Raw genomic sequence first — 27,886 nt, 5'->3', positions numbered from 1 at the left:
ACCTGTCCACAGGGTAACTACAGCATACACATGAAAATATGAACAGATATACAATATAAATATATTCTTTGCTAAAACTTATCAGAAAGTCCAAATAAATATTTTATAACTCCCATCTGCTAGGGCTACATTACTAGAAGACAAACGTGCATTATTCTGCCAAAGCAGTAAATAGATATGAAAACATGTATATACCTTCTTTTTCCACCGAGTCAACAACAGCATTGACAAGGTGTATTACAGTCACTATGGAAGCTTGTAAAAGGTATAAAAGGAGCAAATTAAAACAAACCTATAGTTAGTATCACTTTAAACAGCATACAAAAAAGCACTGGAAAATTGCAGTTCATTACTATTTTATAAAGCAAGATTATTGGTGTACATATACATTTACTCTCTATCTAGAAAGCAGTTGCATATAATACATAAAATACATCTCTAAACCTGAATTTTATTCTTGATAAACATGGAAAAGTACTTGTAACTACTCCTGAAGCAAATTCTGCAGGAGCACAAAGCTACTTTAGTTGTGTTAGAATTTCTGAAATGTTGCCTAAACATACCATTTGCATAATACTTCATCTAGAAAGCAATAAACTAGGCTTTTCTAAAGGCTTGTGGTTAGGTGAATTAAGGAGCATTGCATTAGGCTTCCCCCTTTTAGACTGCAAACTACATTCCTCCCCCCTCCCCCCGCAATGGAAGACCAGGGGAAGAAATTTTCACTGAAATGAACTAAAATGCTAGAATATGAAAAATACCTACTGAAAACTTCTGTGGCTGACCTACTTAAGTTGTGTGTGAACAGTGGTATCACAGTAGGAATACCAAATTCAGGTTGAGACATTCTTATTTAAAAACAACCAAAATGAATGTATTTTTTATGTCTTCCCTTTCCCAAGATGTTTTTGGAATGGAGAAGGATTTACTCATATAGGGTAGGATGAGGTAAGCACATGCAATTTGTTTGCATGGCTCAGGGATTAAATTTCAACGCAATAAATCCAGAATCTACCAAAAAGGAAGGAAGGAACAATATCTCTAATGCTACAGCTATTTCTCTTAAAAAGATGTATTAATGAGTAATCGATACAGGACAAGAAATGTGAGTAAGAATATATGAAATATGTGGGATGGAGAGGAGGGGAGAACAACATGTACTGCACAACACTTAATACCACAGGAAAAAAGTTGAAAGTTGGTATCAGGTCTACTGATAAAATGATGAGTACTGTAAGCATACCATTTTACTTTCACCAATCATTAACACAGATGTTTCTTTTCATGCTGTTAAGAACAAATCACTCTACTTCATTGAGAAGCAGAACGTTCTTTATTCCTAAGCTAAAGGAATTTCAAATTCTTTTTACCATACACAGACAAAAGCAGAAATTGGAATAAAGAGTCAAAACACCTTAGCTTAGTGAATTAAGTTATAAGACAACTGTGGCTTTATCCAATCAGTCTGAAATGTTTCTGAATACATAGATGCATTCATATCAACTGTAAAAGCATCTGTCATCACAATGGAAAAGTAAAAGACTTCCAATTAATAATAATAAAACCCACAAATATGTATGCTGATTATATTTTGATGGACTGGAGTTGTGATCAAAATATTTGTATTTTTATTTTTATATTGGCTTTTTTCAATTTATGAATTTTTTTTATGAATTCATTTTAATCATGGTGAAAGCCAAATATACTGTTCTACTATAACAAAATTCCTTTTTGTGCAGCTTCCTTCATTACTAAAGTAATCAAACTTACAAGCAGTCCCTTAAACTCTGCTCTCACTCAGAACTGATCTGATCCATATGGGAGCTGAGGTCGCAGCAAGAAAAAGAGAAGGAAACAAATGAAACTGTAACACCAGAAAGCTTTTTACTGAGAGCTGAATGTCAAAGCGAAAGTTGTATTTGTGCAGAGGCCATTTTTGAAATTCACTGTATTGTTGTATAAGGCGATAACTAATGATTACCTAGAAGAGTTTCTCAAATTTGAACACACTTTTAACACCTTTTAAACACAAGGCTCTGAACACCTTGTGCTGCATTTTTCACTGTTAATATTCTAACAGCAGAATAATTTATATATACTTTTAAGGTAAAGTAATTAACACGAGGTGTAAGGCAAAATACTTTAAAAATTAACATATCTGGGTATTAACTTAAGTAAATACAGATATATATTAAATAAGCTATTATTTAATATATATTCGATATATGTAAGTCCTACTGATACTAAGAGATATAGATGCAAAGACAGAACAAATGAATATAAGCAGCAGTACAGAATGGTTGTATTTTACGTACCGTTGTCATCACATGATTCAGATTGGAAGGAGCTGAGGGACTGGACCTCAGACATGCTTTCTCTAGCACTATAAGGATGGGAGTTCTTTTCATCCAGAGGCTTTTTTGAAAGGCAGGGGTCAAGATCTACTACTTTAGCTGAAAGAAAAAGTTTCAAGTGAGATAAATTCTAGATTAAAGAGTCAATAAAATTTAAGGCCGAGATCTACACATTTTTACAAAACTTAATAGAGCACGAAGCCCTGTCAGACTCAAAACCAAATAAAGTCATAGTGCCTTTTGTAGCCTAACAGGCATAGACAGAGACTTTGCGCTCATATTAAAATTGTACCAGCACTTAACTTAAGTACTTTCTGTACTTAACAGAAAAGTAATAAAATAAGAACATTTCTTACTGTCATAGTCAAAATCCCAGCTGGGTTTCTGTATTGAATCACTGTCTGAAGGAGAGTTGGAGGGAGGTGGAGGTGGCAAATTTGGTGCTACACTGCAAACAGCTACAGCTTTCCGGTGACCATGTACAGAATCTGGGTTAAAAGTGCTAAACTCTGGGTGCTCAGGGATAGCAGATCCCTCAAAAGAATTCCTATCAAGATTGTTTCTGGAGTCGCTTGGAATGCTTGGAGTGTACGAAATGGGACGAACAGGAACCTGTGGTGGGATGTCAGAATAGATGTTCTTATTCAATTTTGCATCAAAATAAGGTCTTTGCAAGAAAGCTGTTGTAGCCCCCAGTTGCTTGTCTTCAGGTTCTGGCTGGTGCTTCTTCTTTCTACTAATCACTTTGCGGCAAACAACAAAAATCACAACTAACAAGAATATTCCTGCGATGAAAACAATAATCCCAATCACTTCAGCTAAGCTAATGTTCCAAGATGTTGAAACATATTTGTTAAGAACAATGTCTGTGCAATGTTTTCCTCCAAATCCACGGCTGCAGTTGCAGTGATATGAACCATAAGTATTCTCACAAAGGGCACCATTCAGACACGGGTTTTCTACGCATTCATCAACATCAGTCAGGCACCTACCAGAAGCAGAGCAGAGAAATGATGGTTAGTTCACATCAGTAGTCTTTGTTGTAGTCTCCTTGTTCTCAACTCTAGATCTATTTAATATACAGTACTGTACACTACCAGGCAATTTGCTATTTTATCAACATTCCAGATTTCAACCACTTTGAACTGTTAACTTTTATGTAATACTGTTAGAAATTCAATATATGTGGAACACTACCTACCTTTCTCCACGAAAGCCTGCTTCACACTCACAAACAGGTCCATCCAAACTGTCGATGCACTTGCCACTGTTTTTACAAGGATTGTCTTTGCAATATGGACCCAGCTGGCACCTGCAAAGGCAAAAAAAATAAGGGGGGGGGGGAAGCATGAATGAACCATTACCTTATTGCAAGTGAGTATATAGTGTGGGATTCAGAGCTGTAACATAGGGGCTGGCATTAATTTCAACTAACTCCAGTGGGTTTCAAAGTCTGAGCCTTAAGTATGAAACAGATAAAAAGAAAACAGAAAAACTGTTACATTTATAGCCTATTCTGTAAGGGGTTCATTGGTACAATAAACCATACAAACATACCTTTGGCCTGTGTATTGTCCTCGGCACTGGCAGATAAAATCATCACTGACCGGGATGCAAGTACCACCATAAAGGCAGGGGTTGGAAGCACACGGGTTGACACTTACATCACAGTGAGTTCCCATAAACAAAGGTGCACACTTGCAGTAGTAACCTGAAATCAAATACGGTCTTTTTGAAAGACATACATGGCTTTACTGGATTTAAGATAAAATCCTCCCTGCCCACCTACCTGTTCAAAGAAATATTTTTATCGAAAGATGAAGGAAAGGCTAACAGTAAGGCTTTTCTTGAATATGATTGAAGGGTAACTTCCTTTTCTCTCACAAAACTCAAGCTTGTCACAATGATTTCAGAATTTTAAAGGAAGACTCTAAAGTAGGCAGTTAAGAGGACAGACCTCAGATGTTGACACTGAAGATTAAATGCCCACTTTGTCCAATGGACTTTGTTTACTTCATACCCCAAGGAGCTGAGTTGAGAACACAGGCAGACACAGCCTTCCTACCTGCTCAACAACCAGCCTTCTACAACTCTCTGGGAAAGCAAGAATTATTCACAAAGTTCTTTTTTCCAGGGCAGGGAAGTGGAAAAGCAGTTTTGAAAACTAATAGCAGAAGAATATAGCACAGCTTACCTCCATTTGACAGTGCATTGCAGATGCCTCCATTCTGACATGGGCTGCTTGAACAACCTTCTGTGGTAGTCAGTAGGCATCCAGGAGTCACATCTACAGATTCTTCCATGTGTGCATAATTTCGTGGCTTACTGTTCAGGGGCAGCTCTTGTCCATTAAGTACAACAGAATCCATACAGCCTCTGAAACCATTGCTAACCTGAGGACTTCTACCATGTCTTGTACCTTGCTGCCGAATATGACCACCAAAAAACACGTGATTATCTAGGTTTAGTGTTCTAAGTGTACCAGGAGCAGTACCAGACGCAGTATGCACCCTATCCAGAACAAGTCGTGCGTAATTTCCGTCCACTTCAAGAGATACTGAATGCCACTGGCCATCGTTAATCTGAATGCTCTGAACGGAGACAATCCCAGGTCCACTGCCACAATCAAATTTATATTGCAGCCTTCCATGGTGAATCTACAGAGGAAAGCCATAACATCAACAAATGGTCTGCACACTTACACAGTATAAAATATTGATGCCTGTAAGAGTTTATGTTTGCTGGAGAGACAGGATGATGGTGGTGTTCATAGAATTTAATAGTTTAATTAAAAGTTTAGTAACATTAATAGCATTTAATAATTATATTCCAAACAGTCGCAGTGACTGTGAGTCATTCTATATGGTTCTTTTAATTAAAATGTATACTTTGTACATTTTTTCCTCTAGTCACCTTGTGCTTTAAGTGACTTTTTCTGTATGGACTTAATGAGTATTATAAGCAAATAAATTTAAAGTTGTTATTTAAAATAGATAATTCAGGTGGTTTTTTGTTTTGTTTTATTTTTAAAACATTAAAGAAAACAAATTCCTTTTACACATTAAAAAAATTCTGTACAAGTTTATCACCTGGATGTGTAACACACTCTACGTTGAAGGCAATTCTCAATTATAACAATTCTACAGAGATGTTATGATTTAATCTTTTAATTTGGCACAAAAAATAGTAAGAAGATGGTAAGAAGAAAAGAGCAGGAGGTATGTGCTAGGAGATTTTAATATACCTCTAAGATACTGTAGTCTGTTCCTCGAGCATACATAACAACTGCATGAGCAGAGTAAGTTCTAAGTCTCATTGTCAGCTTCATTTCCTCTTTGTTCTCATTCTCCATGAGACGGTATTTCACATAGCTGCTCCCAGTAAATGTCACAGCAGAGCCAGCTGACGCTTAGGAATACAGAAAAGCATAAATGTGTTAACACAGGACTAGAATCGAATTTATATTTGGAAGGTAATGTGGTTTTATGCAGAGATTTTTAGAGTTAATTTCTTACCAGGACACTGTCCAGCTTTGCTGTCTTGGCAAACACAGGTGTATTTTCCTTCCTTTGGATCTCCTAAACATTCGGTACCTTCAGGGCATGGGTTTCCTTCACACACACTATTCACCAGGGGGCACTTCCCTTCTGTAAAACAAAACACATTATTTCTCTTCTCTTGGTGGTAATGGTATTTTGTGAAAAGGGACACTTAAGTACAGTAGCTGAAAGCAATCCAAATGATATTCCTAACTATCAGACAAGGAAGTGAAGTAACAGTTTTGGGACATGACTGGCACAAACACAGACTACACAAATAGCATATATAGTGGCTGATGTTCATACTTATCTTGATTACTCAAACAATTCAAGTGGTAAAATTTGGAAACTGGTGTTGTGGTTTAAGGTTTACCATTACTCTCATACACCATAAAAACCATCATGTAGATATTAAACATGGACAGAGTGGGTTGGGAGAGCAGGAGAAGAGTGTGTCTGGATTTGAGACAGAAAAGGAACGGGCTTTAAATATTTACTTAAGATGCGCAATTTCACCCAGCAACGTTAAGTCATGATTTTAAAAAGCAATGTTGTTTTCCTCAGAGCTAAAGACAAATTAATATTCTGTTATAAATCTGTATACTTATATGTATCTTAATGAATATTCATTTCCCAGTTCACCCTGTCATTTGCAGCCAAGTTTGGAAGCTGTGTGGGCTATTCCTCTAAGCAGAAACCAGGAAGTATTCAGGTACTTTGCAGGAACTTACCTTCGTGCATAACGAGACTGAAAATGGCTGGCAATTTAGAACAGGCAACAAAAAAAGGAACTTCTTTCATAAAATGGAAAATAAAGGTGTAACTATAAAAAAAAAATCCCCTCTCATAAGCTTATATTATGTAAACTCTTAAAATGAGGTAATGAGGCAAGAAAGAATTACTCCTTACTCTGAATAAAATTAAGCAAATGTTGCAGTGAGGGTTACAGGACATTCTTAATCTTGTCCTGTAATGTAAATTTTCCCCTGTGGATTATGCTGTTCAAAACCAGAACAATCTTTTCAAGGATATTGTTTTCCTTACTGCTTTTCTTACCTTTACAAAGACAAACTGCTGTTCTGTGATGACGGGGAGTGACAAAACTCAACCTGGCTGTGCTGTGGGTTGACATGATGTTTTCATCCACTGTTACTTTTTCTTCACAAAATTTCAAAGGACAATCTAGGCCTGCGCAAAGCTTATGGAAAACATCAATTATCCGGACACCTAAAATCTCCTCTAGGTCAGGCACAGAAGAGTTTATCTTGTGGAGCAAAATTCTCATTGGGTGCTGAGAGCTACCAGACTTTTCAATATTCAGGAGGACATCAAGATTTGAAGGAGGATCAGAAGGCTGCAAACTAACAATCTGGATGTCATTTCTCCTCACGCCCAAGATGTTTCTTAAAGCTCTCTGGAAATTGCGCCAGTAATCACCGATGAATTCTTCAGGGGCAAGGTTTGCAAAGCGTATTGCAATGCTGTGATTTAATAAATCTTGTGTGATTTGTCTGATGTGTACAGTAATATCAGCTGCAGTTGTAAATTTTCCATCTGTAACAGTGACATTTAGGAGGTACTGTCCTATGTCTAACCTTTTATGTGCTATTAGTTTGCCACCAGTACTGGAAACAGAGAACAAGGATTCCATTTTGGGGTCCAGACTGTATGTCAGAGTATCATAAACATCTTGATCGGTTGCGTGAATTTTTCCAATGACACCACCTGAATATTCTTCCCCAAAGGCTGTGATAAAGATTTCTAGAGGCAGAATTGCTGGAGAATAAATGCTTTCCTCAATAACTCTAATATCAATGTAAGTCAAAGATGACAATGGTGGTTTTCCATTATCTGCCACCTAAAGGAAGATGAGGATAGAGTTAGATTTTTGCTTTATCTCAAATTCTACTGTAGATACTTGTACTGTATACTGTAGAGTTGTATTTTTCTACAAAAAAAAAGTTCCTACAGGAAAATGCTTTATGAAAATTTCATAACACAGGGCCTGACATAAAATTTAATACTGAAAATTTTAAAAGCTTCTATAAGCAGGCACATACAAACATGTTTTCACTTCTTCCAAGATTAAAAGGCTACAGCACTCTTAATACCTGGAAATGCTAGGAAGCTACTAACACTTCTAGAAAATACAGAGGAAATGCACAGTAGCTGATTTCAGACAGCAGATGGTGCTTGAAGCTTTTTTATTTCAAGCATGGAAACACATTACCAACTTGAAATGGTCATGCTCTAGAAATTTACAACATGCTTCACCACAGTTATTGGGAGGTGGTCTTAAAGACAATCTAAATGCAGTATGCCAAACAGTATTTCAAAAGGAAAACAATACGTGTAGAAAGTTACAATTAATTATGTTGTCTTTCATGATTTGTGATCGAGAGGGAAAAAAAAAAAAATCACCTGTAGTGCTATTTGCTTCAGACAATTAAAGTAATTATCTTTAACAGAATCAGCCTAATTCAATTTTAAAGCCTTTTTAAACATCACATCCCGTGTCCTCCACCCTTTTTTGACAAAAGCATATGCTGTCGTTGTATAAAGAGGGGACAAAAAGAAAGTAGAAAAGTGAGAACAGTGCATTCCCTTGGGTTCACTTTCTTTCTTTTTATTTCTCAGTTCTTGTCTCCTGTCTACCTTTTTCCCAGAGCTCTTTCCCGCTTATTGAAAGTGAGACTAAAGAAATGGGCAAAGAAGGTTTGGAGAGATGTGAAGGGAGAGAGAAGATACACAGGGCTCAGAAGGTAGAAGATATCTTGCACTGTTCAGAAGATTTTACAATAATTACTAATAATTTACTACTACAGGTAGTTGGTACACTTTAAAGATCTATGCAGAGAAGCTGCTTTTGATTTTTCATGCAAATTTAAGCAAAAGAGGAAAAACTCCAGGCACAAGATTACCTGTGGATGTGCACATAATCATAGCATTTTTAAAAGGTAATGCATGTCTCATAGAACTACATGTCTTCATCCGTTAACTCCAAAAGACAGGCATGGCTAGAAACTGCCCTCTAGTTACCCAGACATAAATAACGAGAGAGAGAAACAGAGCTCAAGTTGGCAAAGTTTTGCTTTGCCTAGATTTCTGCCTGGAAACAAGACAAGGCAGGCAGTTTAGCTGCAGGAGAAATGCCCAAGGGAAACAAGAAAGGGTTTAAAACAAACAGGCAAGCAAAATTATAACAAATGGACAGCAAGTAGGAAAGAAGAGCCCCAGGAGAAATGATTTTTCAATAGTGTAGATATTTAAAAATCTGCTGTGGTTTTAAACTAAAGACTTCAGAGTGTGGCACAAAGGACTGTATGACTCATAGCTGAAGATTTCACACACTAATGCTGTGAGACATTTGTTAATGGATAATCTATCTCCTTTGGAGAGAGGGAAAGCAAATGTGAGTGGCATGCACATGTAGGTGGCTGTTGGGAAAAAAATCCTTATTTCTATTAAACCCACAAAAGTAAAGTAAAAGAAAGGCTCATGTCAAGTAAAGTTTTTTGGTGGTAGTGGGTGTGTGGGGTGTGTATTGGAGGGATTGTTTGTGGGTTTTTGGTATTTTTGTTTGGTGTTTTTTTTGTCCCCCCCCCCCCCCCCTCCCCCCCCCATTAAAGTATGCCTGTAACATAAGAAGACCTCTGCCTCAGCAATCCATCCATAAGGTGAAAGCTGTCAATACTGAAAAGCATACCTGTGAAGGTCAGTTAAAAACCGAAAACGAGTATCAAGAGATCATACACAGGCATTAACTTGTGAGCCGCAAGATGAAAGTGCAGAAATTAAAGATAGTGTAAACTTGAGAAGATGCCTTCCTACAGCCTTTGAAAAATCTTTCTTTTAAATGAACAGGGGAAGAATATTTTTCCACAAGAGTCATGTATCTATTTTTGTGTGTATCATTGGAACTGAAGTCTTGTGATATGGAAATGCTAGTTTTAGTCTTAGATGCCTTCATACTCATGTATAGTGACTCACTAAGGAGAAGATAATAGCAAATTATAGCACTGTTCTATTTAAAAAAAGTATAAGATGATAAATGGGAATTAAAAGACAGTGACATATTTCCAGGATCCAGGCAGGGAACTTGTAAATCAAGAGATTAGACACGTCCAAAATACCGAGATTGGGTAATACAGCACACAAAAAATGCACATTAGCTTTAATGATTTACAATCTCCAAGAAGCCTTTGTTCTAAATGAGTACATTTGTTTTAAGACACTTCTTTAGCTTCTGGATGCTATTAAAATAGCCCTTATTCATTCCCTAGAAAAAAGGCACTTTTCAAGCCCTGTGCGAAAGAGAAGACAGTTGAAGTACTGACAGGCTGTTTACAAGCATCCTACAGCCTAGGAAGTGGCTTGGAAATGAAAGAATTGCATGATTCCACCCAGAAGAAGGTGTTAGATAGGCGCCTGGTACTTAAGAAAAGGCAGGCATATTAGGAAGGGCCAAAGGTGCAGATAAATCATGAAATGTGACAAAGACAACGTAACAGTCTACACAAAACAGACGCAATTGCCTGTGCATGCATTCATAGGAATATGTTTTAGAAGCAAAATAAATAGAAATTAGTTATTGCTTAGAGAAAATATAAAACAAAACATATGAATCCTGTTTTACACTGATTGCACATACAGAAAAAACATTTCTGGTTCTCCTTCCCTAAACAAAAAGGTGACTTTGGGGAATTGGTATAGAACTTGGACAAGTGTGACAAAGCCCAGCTCTACTGCTGTTTTGGACTCATGCAGCCTAGGAAGGCCAACAGAGCCATCGCTTGGGTACCCTGAAAGCTAATCTGTTCCACCACTAATTAGCAGATCACCATTGAGAAAAAAATGGCTAACAGAGGAATGATATACCACCCTGCACCCTTTTTAATCTCAATTCTTAAACCCTAAATTACATTTAAATGGAACCTCCAGCATGGCTGGTTCTTACACTGATGGCTCCTGATAACGTTTTAGTGACTCAGCCAGCAAACGACAGTACCTGTGGGAATTTTTTTTCCTTCCCCAAAGAAAAGAGATAGACTTTGCATAAACACGGCACAATTATTATCCCAATGTGGACAGAATTCAGTATACACTGACGCAGACACAGTACTGCTCAAACTCTGCAAGTGTATGTTTACTCAGAAATTGTCTGCGATGTTACATATGAGAATAATTTGGAGATTGAAATAAATTCCTCATGTAAAAATAAAGGTAAGAATTTTTCTTAAAACACAAATCCGGAAGTGAAGTTTAAGAATTAAGGCCAGCTATTTTTAGCCTACCAATTTTAAGTCCCCTGTTCACAGCTGCTTAATTTATAACTGAATTAAAAAGGACTGGATAAGATTAAAAAAAAAGGCTTGAACTTTTCTTACATTAGGTTACAAAAAAGTATTTGAGAGAACTTAGCTAAGTTAATGTAACCTGGATTTTTGGACATGGTCTGGTCTTTTTGCACAACAATGGCAAATGTAGGCATACCAAAAGGGTCCTTTTTGAGTTTTATGCCGTGTTTTCCACTGCAAGATTCTCAAATCGCCGAGTACTGCGCTGCAAGTTTCAATGCTACGACAAAGGTCCACTGACCTGGTTTTCCAAACTTAAAAAAAGATATTTTCAATTGCCATTGGAAAAAGAATGTGGCACTATAGAAAAATATTTCAGTACTGCCATGATGTGCAACTTTCAATGTCCCCGTTTCCATCGTATCAGTGTAGTCCAGTTCACAGCTTCAAGGGTCAAAGCGATAGTGGCAAGAGGAAGTCTGCAGGCAAAAGCAGGCGGCTCAAGGGACCCGTCCCCTGCTGGCTTTTCCAGCATCCCACATGAAAGGCAAAGGGCTTATCAAGACCACTCACCCAGTTAACATTTCACTTACACCTTATCCTTACCATGAGTTTAATTCAGCTTACTGTTACACCTGTGTAGGTTTCCATTTAAATCAACAGACATTGTCTCTGAAGACGTTACCACAAGAGACATGCCTCAAATGACTGCTTGGCATGTTAGGATCTTGTAACAGAAAGACAAGGGGTAGGCAGGAGAAAGTGGTGATTGGGCATGAGTGGGAAAAGTTAACTAAATACTTATAACGCAGAACAGCTAGAGGTAGCACATCCTACCTTAACATGAAGTAAATAGTGATCCCTCACTTTGCGATTCAGTGCCGCAGTTGTTGTCAGTACTCCCTGCTGGTTAATCTGAAAAGCATTCTCCTCATTTCCACTCAGGATGGTGAAGAGAAAAGGAGGGCCATTGTGAGAAGAATCCTTGTCGGTCACCACTAGCTGTAGCACACTAAATCCAATAGGCTTATTTTCCTATAAATGCATAATACGATCACATTGGTTTTGTTATAATTGAGCATATAGCCTAACGTTGATTTCTTTTTCACAACAGGAAAAAAAAAATCAAATTACTGTCAAACCAGTTAATTAGTATAACAGAAATCTGAATGACAATATTGTTTAAGGAAAAATACTACCCTCTGAGAATAACGATGAAAACAGTAAAAGGAGAAAGGCAGGAAAAAGGAAAAAACTTTGTTTTTTAAAACTTTGTCTTATATTTTTAAAAGTAGCTCAGCCTTGAAACTTTACGTTTTCCACTTTTGGTCTGCATTAAGATTACTGTAGATTAATTACCAAGTCCTCAAAGACTTCAAATTTAGCTAAAACACCTATTAAGAACAATCCAATGCCTTTGCTGGGAGGACTAGAAAAAACACACTCCTCCATCTGACTCCTTGTGTCCCTAATTAGTGTTCTGACTACAATTGTTGCTGCTACAGCCGCAGTCTGGTTAAAATATTAAATCCAGGTTTTAAAATTCGCATCATAAAATCCCTTCAAGTTTGCATCATGTGGATGCCTGAGTTTCACAGACACTTCACACACTTTGGTTTATCATGTATCTGACACACCCATCCACCCACCCTTATCTAACACTTGTAACACCTCTCCCAGAATATTTGTGCTATACTGTATTGACCAGATTTTTTTTATATATATATATATACACACACATATTTTAAATGCAAAAAAAAGTAGAAGTGTTACTGTGAAGTACAAGAACAAAATGCTATCCTTTCACTGTTGCAAAAACTCCTAATAACAAGCATACTCTTTATTCTTGAGAGAATAAGTCAAGTTAATTATCAGATATTGCAGCCGAAGCTTTTTTCCCCCTTCAGCAAAGCAGACAAGGACCATCATTTTAAAATACAAATATTTACATTTGGACATCTAAAGTAACTTGATTTTCATAATAGCTAAGCACATTTCCAACTGTGTCCAAATATGTCCATCTCCAATATATCAGGAAATGCACACCAGCATTCTTGGGCAACTCCGCCAGCTTTTTCTCTGCTACTCTGATACTGGGACAGGCTGATATGAATGAACTATAAAAGACAAGGTCTTTCTTTTTAATTTAGTACGGGAAACATTACGGATATTGCCTATATAGTCTACAGTTTTAGGGGATACATTAATTAACATTTTTACCTCTGACAGAACAAAAACATACAACTCTGTTGCTTTAGAAAAAAAAAGTAAGATCCAGGACATCTTACTTGCATACTCTGTATATGTTGGGTAGTGATGAATCACTTTGTTCTCTTTCGGAAAGCTACCTTTACAAATCATGTACACGGTCTCAAACAGAAGTGGTATGTTAGGATGGCACATGCACCAGATAACATTGCCTGATCCCCACTTATCTATTGTACAAGGCCAGGCACCAGCAACAGCAGAAGGACCCAAGGGATTGAGCTCACTTACGTTACTAGTATAAAGGTCTTAATGCAATTGCTTTGTTCCCTTCCATTTATTCTCTATTGGATTCAGGAAGACAAGAAGTACAGACGCTCCCTTTGCTATCTTTGCTTTAGCAGAGAGTCTACTGAATCAGGCACGTACACGTCAGCCATTTGAGAATCTGGCGCACTACTACCATCTTAAGGTACAAAATTAGTCAAAGGACTGGTATGTAGCAATATGAAATACTACTCCTGTTCTAACTGCTTCTGATCCCAGAGGCGGCCAATAGGAATTAAGTCTTGAACTACGCGCCGCAGTGCACAACACTTGCTTCACGGTAATAGGTACCTGAAGTATCTTTTTCTAAGCAGTAACTCTAAGATTAAAAAGAAATAGCAAAATTATTATGTATTTTAACCTCTCTGCATGATGCTAAGAATGTTATGAACATAAATGCAATGTATGATATATATATACACATGTACACACACGAAGTACATGAAAAAAGAACACGCTCAACTTGCAACGTAAGTTTCTAAATAGACTGCACAATATGAATTTTGTAACTCTTAACACTTATTCAGGTAAGCAGTCTCACTGACAACCTTATATAATTAAAAATACAGAAAAATAAAATTGAAGCATTAGTTTTATCATATCTTGCGGAATTTTTCAAGTCACAAATTAACATTCCAATAATATTACTGATTTGGCTACTTCACTATCTGTATTTACCTGGATGATAACACTATAGTTTCCTTTTGAGAATACTGGAGGATTGTCATTTACATCAGAAACATCAATATTAACTGTGGTTGTGTTAAGTCTAGGCGGGTTTCCATTATCTGAAGCTTGAACTGTCAAGGTATATCCTGAAATCTAAGAAATAATAAAAAAATTTTCAAACATTCACTAAGGAGCAGAGAGTAACAAACTCAGCTTTCCTTTTAAGGAAGAAATATTTTAGTGCCACCCCCCAGTAAAACTTGCCTTCATATATCTAATCCTTTCTCTTCCCCCCGCATATGCCCCCCACCTCAAAAAGCACGGACATAAACAGATGCTTTCACTTTGTTACAGCTGTATTAACTTTGGAACACCTGAAATGGTAATCTACAAATATAATCCAAGAAATGGTGGTCATCGATTATGTATAGCTAAATTAATCCCAACCGCTCAAAAAGCATCAAAAACCTACCTTTTCTCTGTCTAGAAGTTTAGTCACTTTTATTTCACCCCTGGTAAGGTCAATTGTAAAAGGATTTCCCTGATTACCATCTATAATTGCGTAGTGAATGCGGTTGTTTGAAGGTCCATCAGCATCATCTGCCATAACCTAAGGGACATTACAGTCTCATTTAAAACAGGTCAAAACAGACTCTATCGTCTTTCAGATAAACTCATCCTGAAGATGAGCACAGCTGTTTTGGTCTAACACATTTCACAGTTCTCAGGAGAAATGTCATCCGAATAGAACATACCAACATCACTTAATTTCCTGAATTTCTTCTGAAAATTAAGTCATGTTCTCATGAGGAGAACACAAATATATCACAAAATATCATCTACTTTCCCATAGCATCTCAAGTCCCTTGTTCTGAAACTTTTTCAAAATAAATTTTCAATTCACTCAGTGGCAAACTTATCTATTCAGTTATGTCCATCTTCAAATCAATATTTATTCCTTCAAGACTAAAAGCATGATCATCATGACAGAGTATTTCAAAGGAAAAAAACAACAATACGTACTGTAATGACTGATTGTTCAAGCATAGCATCTTCACTGATTACTGCAGTGTAAGTGTCTTGGCTAAACACTGGAGTATTGTCATTGATATCTGTTACGTTAATATTCACAGTTACAACATCACTTAAGGAAGGTGTGCCTCCATCTGTGGCTTCCACTGTCAAGAAGTACTCATGAGAACTTTCATAATCCAAGCTGTCAATGATAAAAATGGCTCCTAGGGAAGGAAAAAAAAGAAGAAAACCCTCACGCAAACTCTGCTATTGCTGTAGTATTATATATTGCAACTTTTGATTTTAGTCTGACAAATACTCAGCTACTTCAGGGCTTGATTTGTCACTGTAAAGCTGCAGCTACACAGTGAAATGATCAGGCTTTACACCTAAAAGTATAAAGTTGAGAAGTTCCTGCCATTACCACTTTAAAACCACCTGGCTCTCATTCTGTAATGAAAAAAAAATGAAGAAAAATAAAAAATGTGTTTAGAAAATGTCCTATTCTTAATTTTCAATTAAAATTAACCAAAAATGGTTAATGAAATGACCTTTAACTTGACTTTCCTTGCAACCAGCATTAAGGTCAGGCATGGAGTATGCAGAGGTAATAACAGAAGTGTCTGACCATGAATTTTGATTGATAGAAATATCTGAGTTAAAGTGTGAGTTTTTAACCAACTAGTTAAGATAGCGCAGTCTCTAACATACACACTGATTTGCTACTGGGAAGTATTTTCCTGGAACCTTTTTCCCCCTTTCAAATATGTGAAGAAGTTAAACTGGCAAAGAACTTCTATACCATAGTACCAGTGTGCACACTGGAAAAAGCAGCTGGAAGAATTATAATTTCAATTACACTGGTATAATTAAATACTATTAACTTCTGGGTTATTTAAGTTTTATTTAAAAAAAACAAACTTTACCAGAAATTAACTCTAGAAAAAGAACTATATAAGAAAACAAAACTAGAATTGAGGTGTATATTGATTTTTAACAAAAAATTATCATTAATAGCGAAAAATTCTCCACAGAACCTAAATGCTTCCTGAGACTAAATCTGACTAACGTGCAAGCCTAAAATCTCTGCTGTCATGCTGGATATATGATTGAAAAAAATATTCAAACCTCTCTTCAATGCCATATTAAACGCCTCTAGAATTACTGTCTTTGTGGACCAATGACTATTTTTCCCAATCAATTTAATTTCCGATCTTTCTTTTACCAAGTCTGGCCACTCATTCTGATTATATAGCTTTTGTGAAAAGACTATGACGCTTCTATCATTACAGAACTGTGTCTTTCCACCCCTTCTGCCCACAGGGCGGGGAATATTCCAGCTAGGAAACCCTTACTCTTGCCAGCTAAATGAATCTAACCCAAATAACAATAAGTAGCAGCAACAAATAAAGTTCCTATTCTACATTCTACTGCACTCTTCTAGTAAGCACGGTGGCAAAATGGGTGAACAGACAATAGCACTGGCTTTACAGCCAGGATGATGCACATAGATTATACATAACCTATTTGGTTGAATTACTATAGAACACAGCATGGCACAGTGTTTAGTTAGCCTAAAGTATATTCATAGTTGTAATCTGTTACCTGTTGTTGAATCGATGCTGAACTTTCCATGTTCATTCCCACTGACTATTGAGTATGTGATTTCAGCATTGGCTTCAATGTCCCTGCTTGCAGCATAGATCTGGAGAACTTCAGTTCCAACCAAAATGTCCTCTGATACACTCGCACTGTACTCCCTATGCTCAAATACTGGTGGATTATCATTTATATCCAAAACAGAAACTATAAGACTACTTGTTGAAGACAGTCTTCTAGGTAAACCTTCATCTGTAGCCTTCAAAGTTAAGGTGTACACAGCTTGTAATTCCCGATCCAAAGGCTTCTCCAACCGAATGATACCAGAGAATTCATCTATAGAGAACTGGCCCTCTGCAGAGTTCACTAGTGAATAGTGGATTTTATGGTTCGTCCCTGCATTTTGGAAACAATTGCAGAGTATGAAGCAGCTGTTAAAATACACCAACATAATAACAGATCTGATAGCTACAGAAATAAAACATGCATGCTAAATATTATCATTCATGTTAAAGTAAATTTCAGCAAGAGTTAAAGGCTGCCCTGTGAAGGGCAGAATGGTTTCCAAAAAGATGTAATTTGATTCAAAAAATTAAGCTAACACTTCATTGCACCGATTTTCTGCCACAAAAGAAACACAAAGCATGGTTCTGCTTCAGTCACAGTACTGCTAATATGAAACGATTAGTAATATAAATCTAATTATAACTTTAGTACAACAGCATCTGCTTAGCAGGCTTATAAATAACACGGGAGGATATGGGAGAGTTAGGCTGCACCAAATAACTAGACTCAATTCCAGTAAGTTTATTTAAGAACCAAGTCCCAGAATTAACAGGAACATAATTTCTAGCAATATTTCTGTATAAAACAAACAAACAAAAACCCCATAAGTTTTTGGGCCAAGCATTTTGCTCCTCCTGAGCCTCAAACACTAGTGAAGTGTGAAAACATCTGTCTGTTACCTTCCAATTCAGCAACCTAGCTTTATCATAGCCTAAAGCAGGTTGGTTGCTTGATGAGACTGAGGCAACTATTAATTAGTATTATTTGATTAATAAACTGATGGTATATGGAAATCGTATACTTTTAAAAAGACCTTAGGCTGTTGTATTCCTGACAACAAAGCCTAAGAACAAACTCTTTCTAATGTAATTTTATGTTCACTTAAATACTTGTAATTAAACAGTGAAGATAAAGAGGCAGCAAAAATCTTAATAGGGCAGCATATACATAAAGCTACAATTGACCAGGGTTCTCTTTATAGTATGATCGTCAATGGCTAGCCTGAGAAGCACACATTCAAAATCTATGAATGCACATTTACACGAACAGACATGGCTTGATATTCCTTTTACTTACACCAGGAGTAAAAGGATGGATCTAACCCATCATAACATTAACAGCCTATCACACTAAAAATATCCTATATTTCACCTCTTTCCCCTCTTTTCTTTTTTGCAGAGACACAAAAGGGATCTTTTCCAAGCTGCTCACACATGAAAGTCAGGTGTTACACGATTTAGTAGCCCTAAATATATCTTTCAGGAATCTAATCCTGAGAGGTATTGAACATCTGTCAGTTCCACTGAAAGACTTAACATCTCTCAGGATAAGACTATATAAACATTACTGTAACTCTGAGACCATGACAGAAGTATTGGTCAAAGAATGCATACCTGCATCTGCATCTGTTGCCTGCACTCTTGTCAAAAGGGTTTTAGGCTCTGTGTTTTCAAATACTGTAATGGAGTAAGGATCAGCTGTAAACTCTGGGGCATTATCATTCACATCTTCCAGAGTCAGAATAATATTAGCTTGGCAGAATCTTCCTCCTCCATCTGTGGCTTTCACTAGAAGATAATAAACTGCTTGCTGTTCACGATCAAGTGGCATTAATGTTTTCAGTTCACCTATAAAAAGAATAACATACGTAAGTTGATGTGAGTTGTAAGACTTAAATATCCCGAACATGTTTTCCTCTAAAATCTTTGTACTCAGAAAAACTAAACAACAATTTTCTTTTTGATGATATTTCATCAGTGGCTAAGTCAACAGCTATACTGCCCTAATGAGCTCCACTTTGGGCAAAGGATGTCAGTGGCCTGCCTTTTCAGCTTTAAAATATTAAATACTAAAATCCTCTGCCTTTTTTTCAAATGCCCCTGAAACAGAAATCAGCTAAAGTGAGACTACCTGACGATGCAGAAAAAGAGAGAATGCGTATAAATACATGAATCCACACGTTTTTGTGTAAAGAAAATGAAAATATTAGAACTCTGGCTTTAACAAAATGCAGGGTAAAATCCACGTATGGTTTTCCTGGGCTAGTTAGTTGTGTTCCTTCCACAGCTATTGAGCTGACTCTCCTCCTCTAACATTCAATGAATAAACAGAGCTATTCACACTATCAAATATAACTTGCTGCTACAGACAAACCTCTAGAAGTCTAACACATACTTCCTTCCAACGTGACAGAAAACACTATGACAGGCACAATGTGTAGCCACTGTGTCCTTTTAACCAATTCAAAAAAGTATTCTGAAATATTGTTTATGAGTATTCTAGCCCCACCAATTCTGAATTTATGTAACAACACGCTAGTACAGCACACAGGTGACATTCAAAGTCAAAAAAACCTCATGAAGTAAGATCCTTCTCATTTATTTTGCCACTGAAGTATTCTAATCTCCTTCTCCATATTTCCACTATATCTTTGTATTTATCTGATTTAAAATTTTCTATATTGTTTATTACTCCCTTCCTACTGCTTGTCTACTGCAGCCTGCAGAGCACAAGACTTTGGCATTAGCTTTGACCTATATTATAATCCAGAAGACATGAATGCCATGAAAACCAGTCAGGCAAGTTAAAAGTTAATCTCGTTTATATAATGCTGCCAATAAAACTGGAGGCACTTTTGGTGCTTACTATGGAAAGGAAATTTGTTGCTCCATCTAACCTCATCCCATTTAACATGCCAAACCAAATGATGGCAAAGAGAATCTGAATGAAGATATTTTCAGTTTATAAACCATTATTGCTATTACTACAACAAACAAAAAAAGTACAAAATACTTTTATTCCAGTCACTTCAGCATGAAAGTTTCTCGCTTCGGGGCAATTACCCTATTTGCTCTTTAGTTCCTCATATATTAAAATACTTGCCTTTTCCCTGACTTCTATTCAATATATTATTAGTATTTGTGTAGTAGAAACTCACATTTTCGACAGTTATATAATAAACTAACCCTTAATGGAAAGCTTAAAGTACTGACATTTATGTAAGTCTTAATGTAATAGTAAAACATTTCATAAAATGAGGTGGTGACTGGAATTTTGTATAGTGTCTAAAGCATTATTACCTGTGTCTGGAGTGAGTCTGAATTTTTCTGCTCCTGTGCCATGCAGTGTGTAAGTAATTTCTGCATTGGAGCGAATATCTGCGTCTGTAGCAGATACCTGCATTATCAGTTTGCCAGGAAGGGCATCCTCAGGAACAGAATCAGTGTATAAAGCCTGCAAGATGAAAAGTTACATTAAAAGACTAAACATATGAAATAAGTAGAGCTTGGAAAGGGGAGGGGAAGAAGGAATGACAGATGAGATAATATCCTGTTTGAATGTTTGGTAACATATGAAGTGAACCAGAGGATGAAATACCTGAAAACGAAAAGAACTTAGGATTTTCTAATCAATTACCTCACATTTATTAGATTATTTGGAAAGGTAATTAATACTGCAACCATAGGGACTCTTGAGTATCACTGCATAGCTAAGAACTCTAAACACTTGTAACTGATTAACTGATAATTAAATGCATTCCCAAAATAGGAGTTATAAATTTTTGGTAATTTAATTTTTTCCTCTTTTGGTAAATCATCTTTTCTAGGTCTGACTCAATCTAGAAGAAATTGATACCTGCCTTTTTTGAAATGGCATGAAATAAAAGCTTCCAGTTTAAATAAAAACTAAGAAAGAAACACCCAAAATTTAAAGGCACTAAGCACTCTTACAGGTCATCTGTGTCAGGGATGTGCATTAAATTAGAAGGACTGAGCCTTTTAACACCAATATTAACAAAGGAAAAAAGCTAAAAACATTGACTTACCTTACATTGACAGTCTGTATATAACTGCAATCATTTATACAGAAGTAACCAACATAACCATCAACTAAGAAAAAGAATCAAACGCTCACTGTAAACTTGATCCTTCCCAGAACAAGAAAAGATTTTGCCTTTCCACCCAGTAACGTCAAATCTGTGTTCAACAAGACGGCTATGAAAAGTCCAAATGTGCTAAAGTACAAAAAAAAAGCTGACTATGAAAACCCAGGGCTTTCTCATAAGGCAATTATACATCTCGCAGGGCCCACCTTTCTGGTTTTTTTTCCATTCTTTATTTTTCATGGCTATTTTTGCAGACTATCATGTCTATTTTTGCATGTCTATTTTTGCAGACTATCAAATCTGGCTTTGTAACAAGAAAACATTTATGGATTACAGATTTTTGGTGCTGTTGAGTGCAACTGCAGGATAATATTCCAGTCTTTTCAACTCTTTTATCACAGGAAATGCACAAATACATCAACTAAGTGATGGTATGCAGCCTTCTTTGAGACTTTGCTTCCTTCAGAAAATAGAGCATATAAACTATCACGGCTGCTGCTTAAAACAATTCCTTTTGGAGAAGTATGCATTAACACAGGAGAAATGTACTCCAGTTCTCCTCATACTCTTCAAATACCCATCGAGTGTTAAAATTACACCAATGAATTATTTCTGGATTTTTATTTAAGAAACCTGTCCATGAAATAACTTTTCTTTGACAGCATTCTATCTTAATAGTTCAAATTTCTGTTACCAGCATAAAATGAACACCTATTTGTCAGTCTCCTGAGAAGCAATTTCAAAGAAAGTTTACATTTTACATATGGAAGCAGCTAGACACAGAAGATAAAAAATTGTGCCTACCTTTTCACAAACAGGGCTATTATCATTAGCATCAAGGACTTTAACCTCCACCACAGCTTTAGTTGCAAAGGTCCCATCAGTAGCTGTAATATTTAGAAGGTAATTATCCTTTTCTTCCCTGTCCAGAGGCTTTTTGACATAGACCTTCCATTCATTCTGTATACTTTCAACAGCAAACTGTCCCAAGGGATCACCTCCTGAAATACGAAAAAAAACCATTTAATTAAAGACAAGAAAGAGATTGCTACTATTACTCTATCAACATTAAGTTATAACTAAAGAGAAAAAATGTAAATGCAAATAACCAGCCATTCTCTATGCCTTTATAGGGAAATAGCTTCATTTTCCAGGTAGAAATAGTCAGCAGATGCTCATACAACAAATTTAACTGCAGCCAATAGAATCTATAAAAATCAATGTAGAAATTCATGTAGCATTATAGATAACATCATATCAAGACATATGCTAAATAACAAAAACAATAAAATATTCCACTGGAAATTAAGTCTATTATTTTGTGAAATTTCTTTCGTTTGTTCTTTAACTACATCACTAACTTCAGTGTAAGTGTATTTTTTAAATAAAAATTGATATATAAGTAAACAACAAATGTAGGAAAGCATTTTAAGCAAGGCAAACGTGAAACGGAAAGCCAAAGATCTGTTTTCGAAAACTCATTTGTTTTGCCCTGAAGTTTTTAATATTCGTATTAAGACACACACATTCTTTCTTTGCAACTCTATGGTTTCTAATACTTTTCAATAATTTGGAAGATTAAGTTATATCTCACATCATTCCAGGACCACTTAAATGATTACTCTGACATTACTCAAAAAGATTTACCTGTGATGTAATAACAGACTTGTCTATTGGTTTCTTCTGTATCAGCATCAGTTGTACTCAAGATGGCAATTACCCCACCAGGAAGGTCATCCTCACTGACTGTTCCTTTATATATCTCTGCAGTAAAGCGTGGAGGATTGTCATTCACATCAGTAACAGTAACTTCAACCACAGCCATAGAAGACAGCTGAATTTTTTCACCCCGATCAGATGCAACCACTGTGATTCTGTATTTGTCTCGTTTCTCATGATCGAGTTCTTTGAGAGTGGTAATCCAGCCAGTTTCCATGTTTATGGCAAAAGATTCTATTATGTCTAGTTCTTGAGAAGGATCCAAGCTGTAAGTAACCTGCCCATTGAGTCCCGAATCTAAGTCAGTTCCTTTAACCTGGATGACTCTTGTGCCAGCTGGCATGTTTTCTACGATAAATGCTTCATATGGATTGGACTCCAAAACTGGTTTGTTATCATTTGCATCTTTTACTTGAATGCTTACCTCTACTGAGGAAACAACATTATAATCTTCATTTGCATACTGTGCTTGAACTGAGAACTGGTACCATTTAGTTGTTTCATGATCAAGATTCTTCTCAAGTTTCAACTCTCCAGTCTGTCGGTCAATCACAAAAAAATCATCTCTATTGCTTTCAGGAGTGTTCCCTTTAATCAGACTATATACTAAAGTCTGATTATGCTCTGCTTTGATAACATCTATCTCAGTCCCAATTGGAATGTCCTCAGAAACCGTATAAGAAAAAAACGGCTCTGAAAATTTGGGAAGAGGCACTTCTGGTGGGAGTATTCTAGCATAGACAGGAACAACTGACTCTTTTTGGGGGGATCCACCATCGACTGCTCTAACAAAGAAGGTCAGAAACTCATTTTCTAAACCAATTAAGCTTTCTTTTGTAGTAATTATACCAGACAATGAATCAATTTCTAAATTCTCTTTAACATTTTCAGACTCTGCTTCAATAGTATATGTGATGTCTGCATTTGTACCCTCATCAGCATCAGATGCCCAGACTTTAATGACAGAAGTACCCCGTGGAACATCAGATCCAATATTTACTTCATACTCTGTTGCTCGGAATTGAGGAGCGTTATCATTGTCATCTGTAAGTATTACATTAACAGTACAGAAAGCAACTTTTCCTCCTGAATCTTTGGCCATTAAACTAATGGCAATTACTTTTTCTGCTTGTGTTTCACGGTCAAGCTTTTCGGAGGTAAATATCTGCCCTCTCTCATTTGTATAAAATCTGTCTTTGGCAAAGTCATTCACAATGTGGTAAGTGATGTGGCCGTAAGTACCAGAATCTTCATCTGTTGCTTTAACTTCAGTCACCAAAGTATGCAATGGAGCATTTTCAGCTAGTTCCACCTCATATTCATTCTGGCTGAAAACAGGACTGTGCATATTGGCACTGGTTACAGTTACATGGACTTGGGCTGAGCTTCTGAAGACACCATCAGAAACAGACACGTTAAGATAATAATGTGACTTCAGTGTCTGTCTGCGTAGGTTTGAGATGGTGATAATGCCAGTTTTACTATTAATTACAAAATTCTTTTGGTCATTGCCTGTCAGAATGGAGTACTCCAGCTTGTCAACATCCGAACTATCTGCATCTGAGGCTTGCACACATGTCACAAAATGCCCTCGGGGAGCCAGTTCACTGATTTTAGCTTCATAAAGCAATTGGTTAAAAAGAGGGGGGTTATCATTGAGATCAGTTACATCAACAGTTACAACGGTATCACTGCTCAAGGGCAGCATGCCACCATCTATGGCCCTTATTAGTAACTTGTGTTGTTTAATTTGTTCATAGTCCAAAGTTCTTGCTGTAAGAATGAGTCCAGTGCTGCTATCAATGTGGAAGTAGTCATGACTTTCACTGTTACCCTCGATCAAGTGATAGGAAATCCCCCTGTTTGTCCCGGAATCAGCGTCTGTGGCGCTCACTTGTACAACAGATGTTCCAATGACGGATGCCTCAGAAAGGGTTGCAGTGTAAGACTGCTCTGTAAACACAGGAGGATTATCATTGATGTCTTCCACTATTATGTCTACAAACACGTCAGCATGCGCCCCAGTTAGGGAGTCTGTTGCTCGAATACTCAGTTTGTAGGCTGGATGAGACTCAAAGTCAAGAGGGGCAACAACATTTATAACTCCAGTGTTGAAGTTGATAGTGAACTGGTTGAAAGGATCTCCATCTGTGATGCTGTAAAACACCTTAAGTCCTTCTGGACTATTTGCTTGTACATGTACCACAGGACTATGGAGCTGAATGTTTTCTGGTATCTCTGCACTGTAGAAAGGCTTTTCGAAAACTGGCATAGCTTTACTCATAACTGTAATTGGGACTATAACTTCAGCAGAAAAAGCAGGGTCTCCTCCATCTTTTGCCACTACTGTGACCAGATACTCCTTATTTAGTGTGTCTGGTTCAAACTTCTTCTTCAGTGAGATTTCACCAGTGGGATCAATTTGGAAATGTTCATGATGTTCTTTGAGATAGTAATGCACCTCTCCATTTCTGCCTGTATCTTTATCTACTGCAGTGACACGTCGAATAACATGGCCGACTTCAGAGTCTACTTTAACAACAGCATAATATGGAAGATTGACAAAAAACGGAGGATTATCATTTACATCTTCCACTGTGACTTTAACTACAATGTGTGCAACAACTGATGGTTTATATTCCTCTGTCACTTCTATGACCACATCAAAAGATTCTTGCTGTTCACGATCAAATGGTATTCCTGTTGTTGAAAGGACTCCTGAAGTTGGGCTTATTTTAAATCTGCTGTCTGGATTTAGAATATGGTAAAACAAAGGCTCATTTATTTGATTCCCTATAGCAGTAACAACAGCTATTGTTTTTGCCTCTGTGGAATTCTCCTGCACTGTTGCAGAGTAAGAACTCTGTGTGAACTTCAGCTGGCTTGCTTTGCTTTCTTTCACATTAATTTTTACAGATGCAGTGCTTGCAAATCTGCCATCAGATGCTCTCACTGTTAATTCATATCTGCTTCTTAACTGAGTTGTATTTTGTACTGTTATATCTCCAGACTTAGGGTTTATTGAAAATTTTTCTCCAATGTTGCCTTCAATAATGGAATAAATTAATTGTGAAAAAATGCCTGAATCAGCATCAGTGGCATTTACACTGATGACTTTCACGCCTTTATAGGTTGGAACCAAAATGGATGTCTCATACAACTCTCTTGAAAACACAGGAGGGCAATCATTGATGTCAATTACATAAATAGTAACATTAGCTGCATATTCTGCATATAAACGTGGTATCCCCATATCATGTACTTGCACTGAAAAGTGGAAAATATTTGTCTCCTCGTAGTCCAGACTCATTACTGTCCGAATGGCACCAGTGCTAGAATCAATGGCAAAATACTTGCGGACAGATGGTTCAACAATTTGATAAACAAGCAAAGCATTAGATTCTTTATCAGCATCTGTAGCTCGAATTACTAATGGGATATTCTTGTCAGTCAGAACCACACTGTTAATTGAAGCTGATTCACTGATGAGTCCTGTATATTCAGCCTGCATAAAAATTGGTGTATTGTCATTCTCATCCCGAAGATGTACCAAAACTGTTGCATTAGTGGATAAGCCAGCCATGTTTGTTCCTTGCACAGTTAGAGTGTAAATAGGCAAAGTTTCAAAATCAAGTATCTTCTGAGAAACAATGACACCCGAGTTCGGGTTGATAGCAAAGGCGTCACCTACATTACCATCTTTTATTTCATAAACTACGGAAGACTGACTGTATGCTGCAACCATTCCAACAAAACTGCCAATGGTGGCGCTTTCACTGATTTCTGTAGAATATTCTTTGGCTGTGAATTTTGGTGAGGCATTATCAGAAACCGTAACAAATATATGCACAGAGGTCACTTCACTCATTGGAGGATCTCCTTTGTCTGTAGCTTTTACCATCAGGTTGTATTCTTCCTGGTTACTACGATCTAATTCCTTTGCAATTTTAATCATACCCAAAATGGGATCTATAAAGAAGGCATTTCCAATATTCCCTGTGAAGAAAAAGAAAGGTAATTAAGAAAGAGGTATACAGAACTTAAAGGATGATTGCCTATTTAGCTATATACTAGAAGAGATCATGTAGAGAGAGCACAGAGAATATTAAAGTTTCTTAGTTTTGTTTAACAAATATTTGTTAGCCGCTCCGGAATGTTTTCTCTAATCAAGAGTTAGCACTAATTCTAAGTTTACTTGTTGAAACATTGCATAAAACATAGTTAGCAAAGCCATCCAAGCCTTGAAAATAAATGCAAAAAATTTGTTTCATTTTCCATTAAAAAACCTTAAAAAGATAACAACTATTTTGCAAGTTTCAACATTATAAGTTACATATTTTCTTCAAACTATCTTTATCATTGAGTTCATGTTTAAACCAACTTAAATATCTACTGAAGCTGAAGGAAAATCATATTCATAAGTTAACATTAGTGGAATACAAGTTACATTTTATGTTCTAAAATAATTAGACTGCTTTGAAAAAAAAGAAGTGTTTTAATGAATTCACACTTGTGAATCTTAATTGCTTATGCAAGTATAGTTCAAATCACTGCTTCAAAATTATTCTTTCTGAATTGGACCAATAGTTCTCTCTCCCCTAACTTCCCATTAATACATAGGCAAGTTATTCCCTGTGATAGTATTAGAAAAAAAAATACTACCTGCTGAGGATTACCAGCTACCATTTGATAAACACTTGTTTTCTTTATATTTTCAAATGTATAGCTGAACTACACTGCATACAATATTCAGCTCATGTACTAAACATGGTAAGATTTAACATTTTACTTCCTTAAAAAATGACATTACTAAAGCCATGTTCTCAGCATGGAAAAAATTCATTAAGAACTTCTGAATTATGCACACAAGTAGGCAAGAGGGTTTATTTGTGTTTTTTTTTTTTTTTGTTTTTTGTTTTTTTTTAGTGGAGGCTCTAAACACAGTGGCATTCTTAGAATATCCCATTACAAATCTAAGCAGCCATTACAAAC

The 27,886-nt window shown here is 36.5% G+C and overlaps 1 protein-coding gene across 1 annotated transcript in view; it reads right to left on the bottom strand.

Annotated features, from left to right (window-relative positions):
* FAT1 (FAT atypical cadherin 1) overlaps nucleotides 1-27,886 on the bottom strand; it is a 111,477-nt gene that overhangs the window by 4,924 nt on the left and 78,667 nt on the right. The window contains exons 10-26 of the mRNA XM_075149213.1: nucleotides 22,823-26,890; nucleotides 21,980-22,176; nucleotides 20,370-20,523; nucleotides 18,684-18,917; nucleotides 17,011-17,400; nucleotides 15,415-15,629; nucleotides 14,864-15,001; nucleotides 14,401-14,544; nucleotides 12,028-12,225; nucleotides 6,950-7,751; nucleotides 5,870-6,001; nucleotides 5,599-5,762; nucleotides 4,549-5,011; nucleotides 3,912-4,065; nucleotides 3,556-3,666; nucleotides 2,711-3,342; nucleotides 2,316-2,453 (exon numbers count right to left, since the gene is read on the bottom strand). Coding sequence (XP_075005314.1) covers nucleotides 2,316-2,453; nucleotides 2,711-3,342; nucleotides 3,556-3,666; nucleotides 3,912-4,065; nucleotides 4,549-5,011; nucleotides 5,599-5,762; nucleotides 5,870-6,001; nucleotides 6,950-7,751; nucleotides 12,028-12,225; nucleotides 14,401-14,544; nucleotides 14,864-15,001; nucleotides 15,415-15,629; nucleotides 17,011-17,400; nucleotides 18,684-18,917; nucleotides 20,370-20,523; nucleotides 21,980-22,176; nucleotides 22,823-26,890 — 8,334 coding nt within the window. The remainder of the gene's footprint in view (nucleotides 1-2,315; nucleotides 2,454-2,710; nucleotides 3,343-3,555; nucleotides 3,667-3,911; nucleotides 4,066-4,548; nucleotides 5,012-5,598; nucleotides 5,763-5,869; nucleotides 6,002-6,949; nucleotides 7,752-12,027; nucleotides 12,226-14,400; nucleotides 14,545-14,863; nucleotides 15,002-15,414; nucleotides 15,630-17,010; nucleotides 17,401-18,683; nucleotides 18,918-20,369; nucleotides 20,524-21,979; nucleotides 22,177-22,822; nucleotides 26,891-27,886) is intronic.

This window comes from Calonectris borealis, chromosome 4 (assembly GCF_964195595.1).
Source record: "Calonectris borealis chromosome 4, bCalBor7.hap1.2, whole genome shotgun sequence".
Taxonomy (NCBI): Eukaryota; Metazoa; Chordata; class Aves; order Procellariiformes; family Procellariidae; genus Calonectris; species Calonectris borealis.
This window is presented reverse-complemented; position numbering and strand designations above follow the sequence as displayed.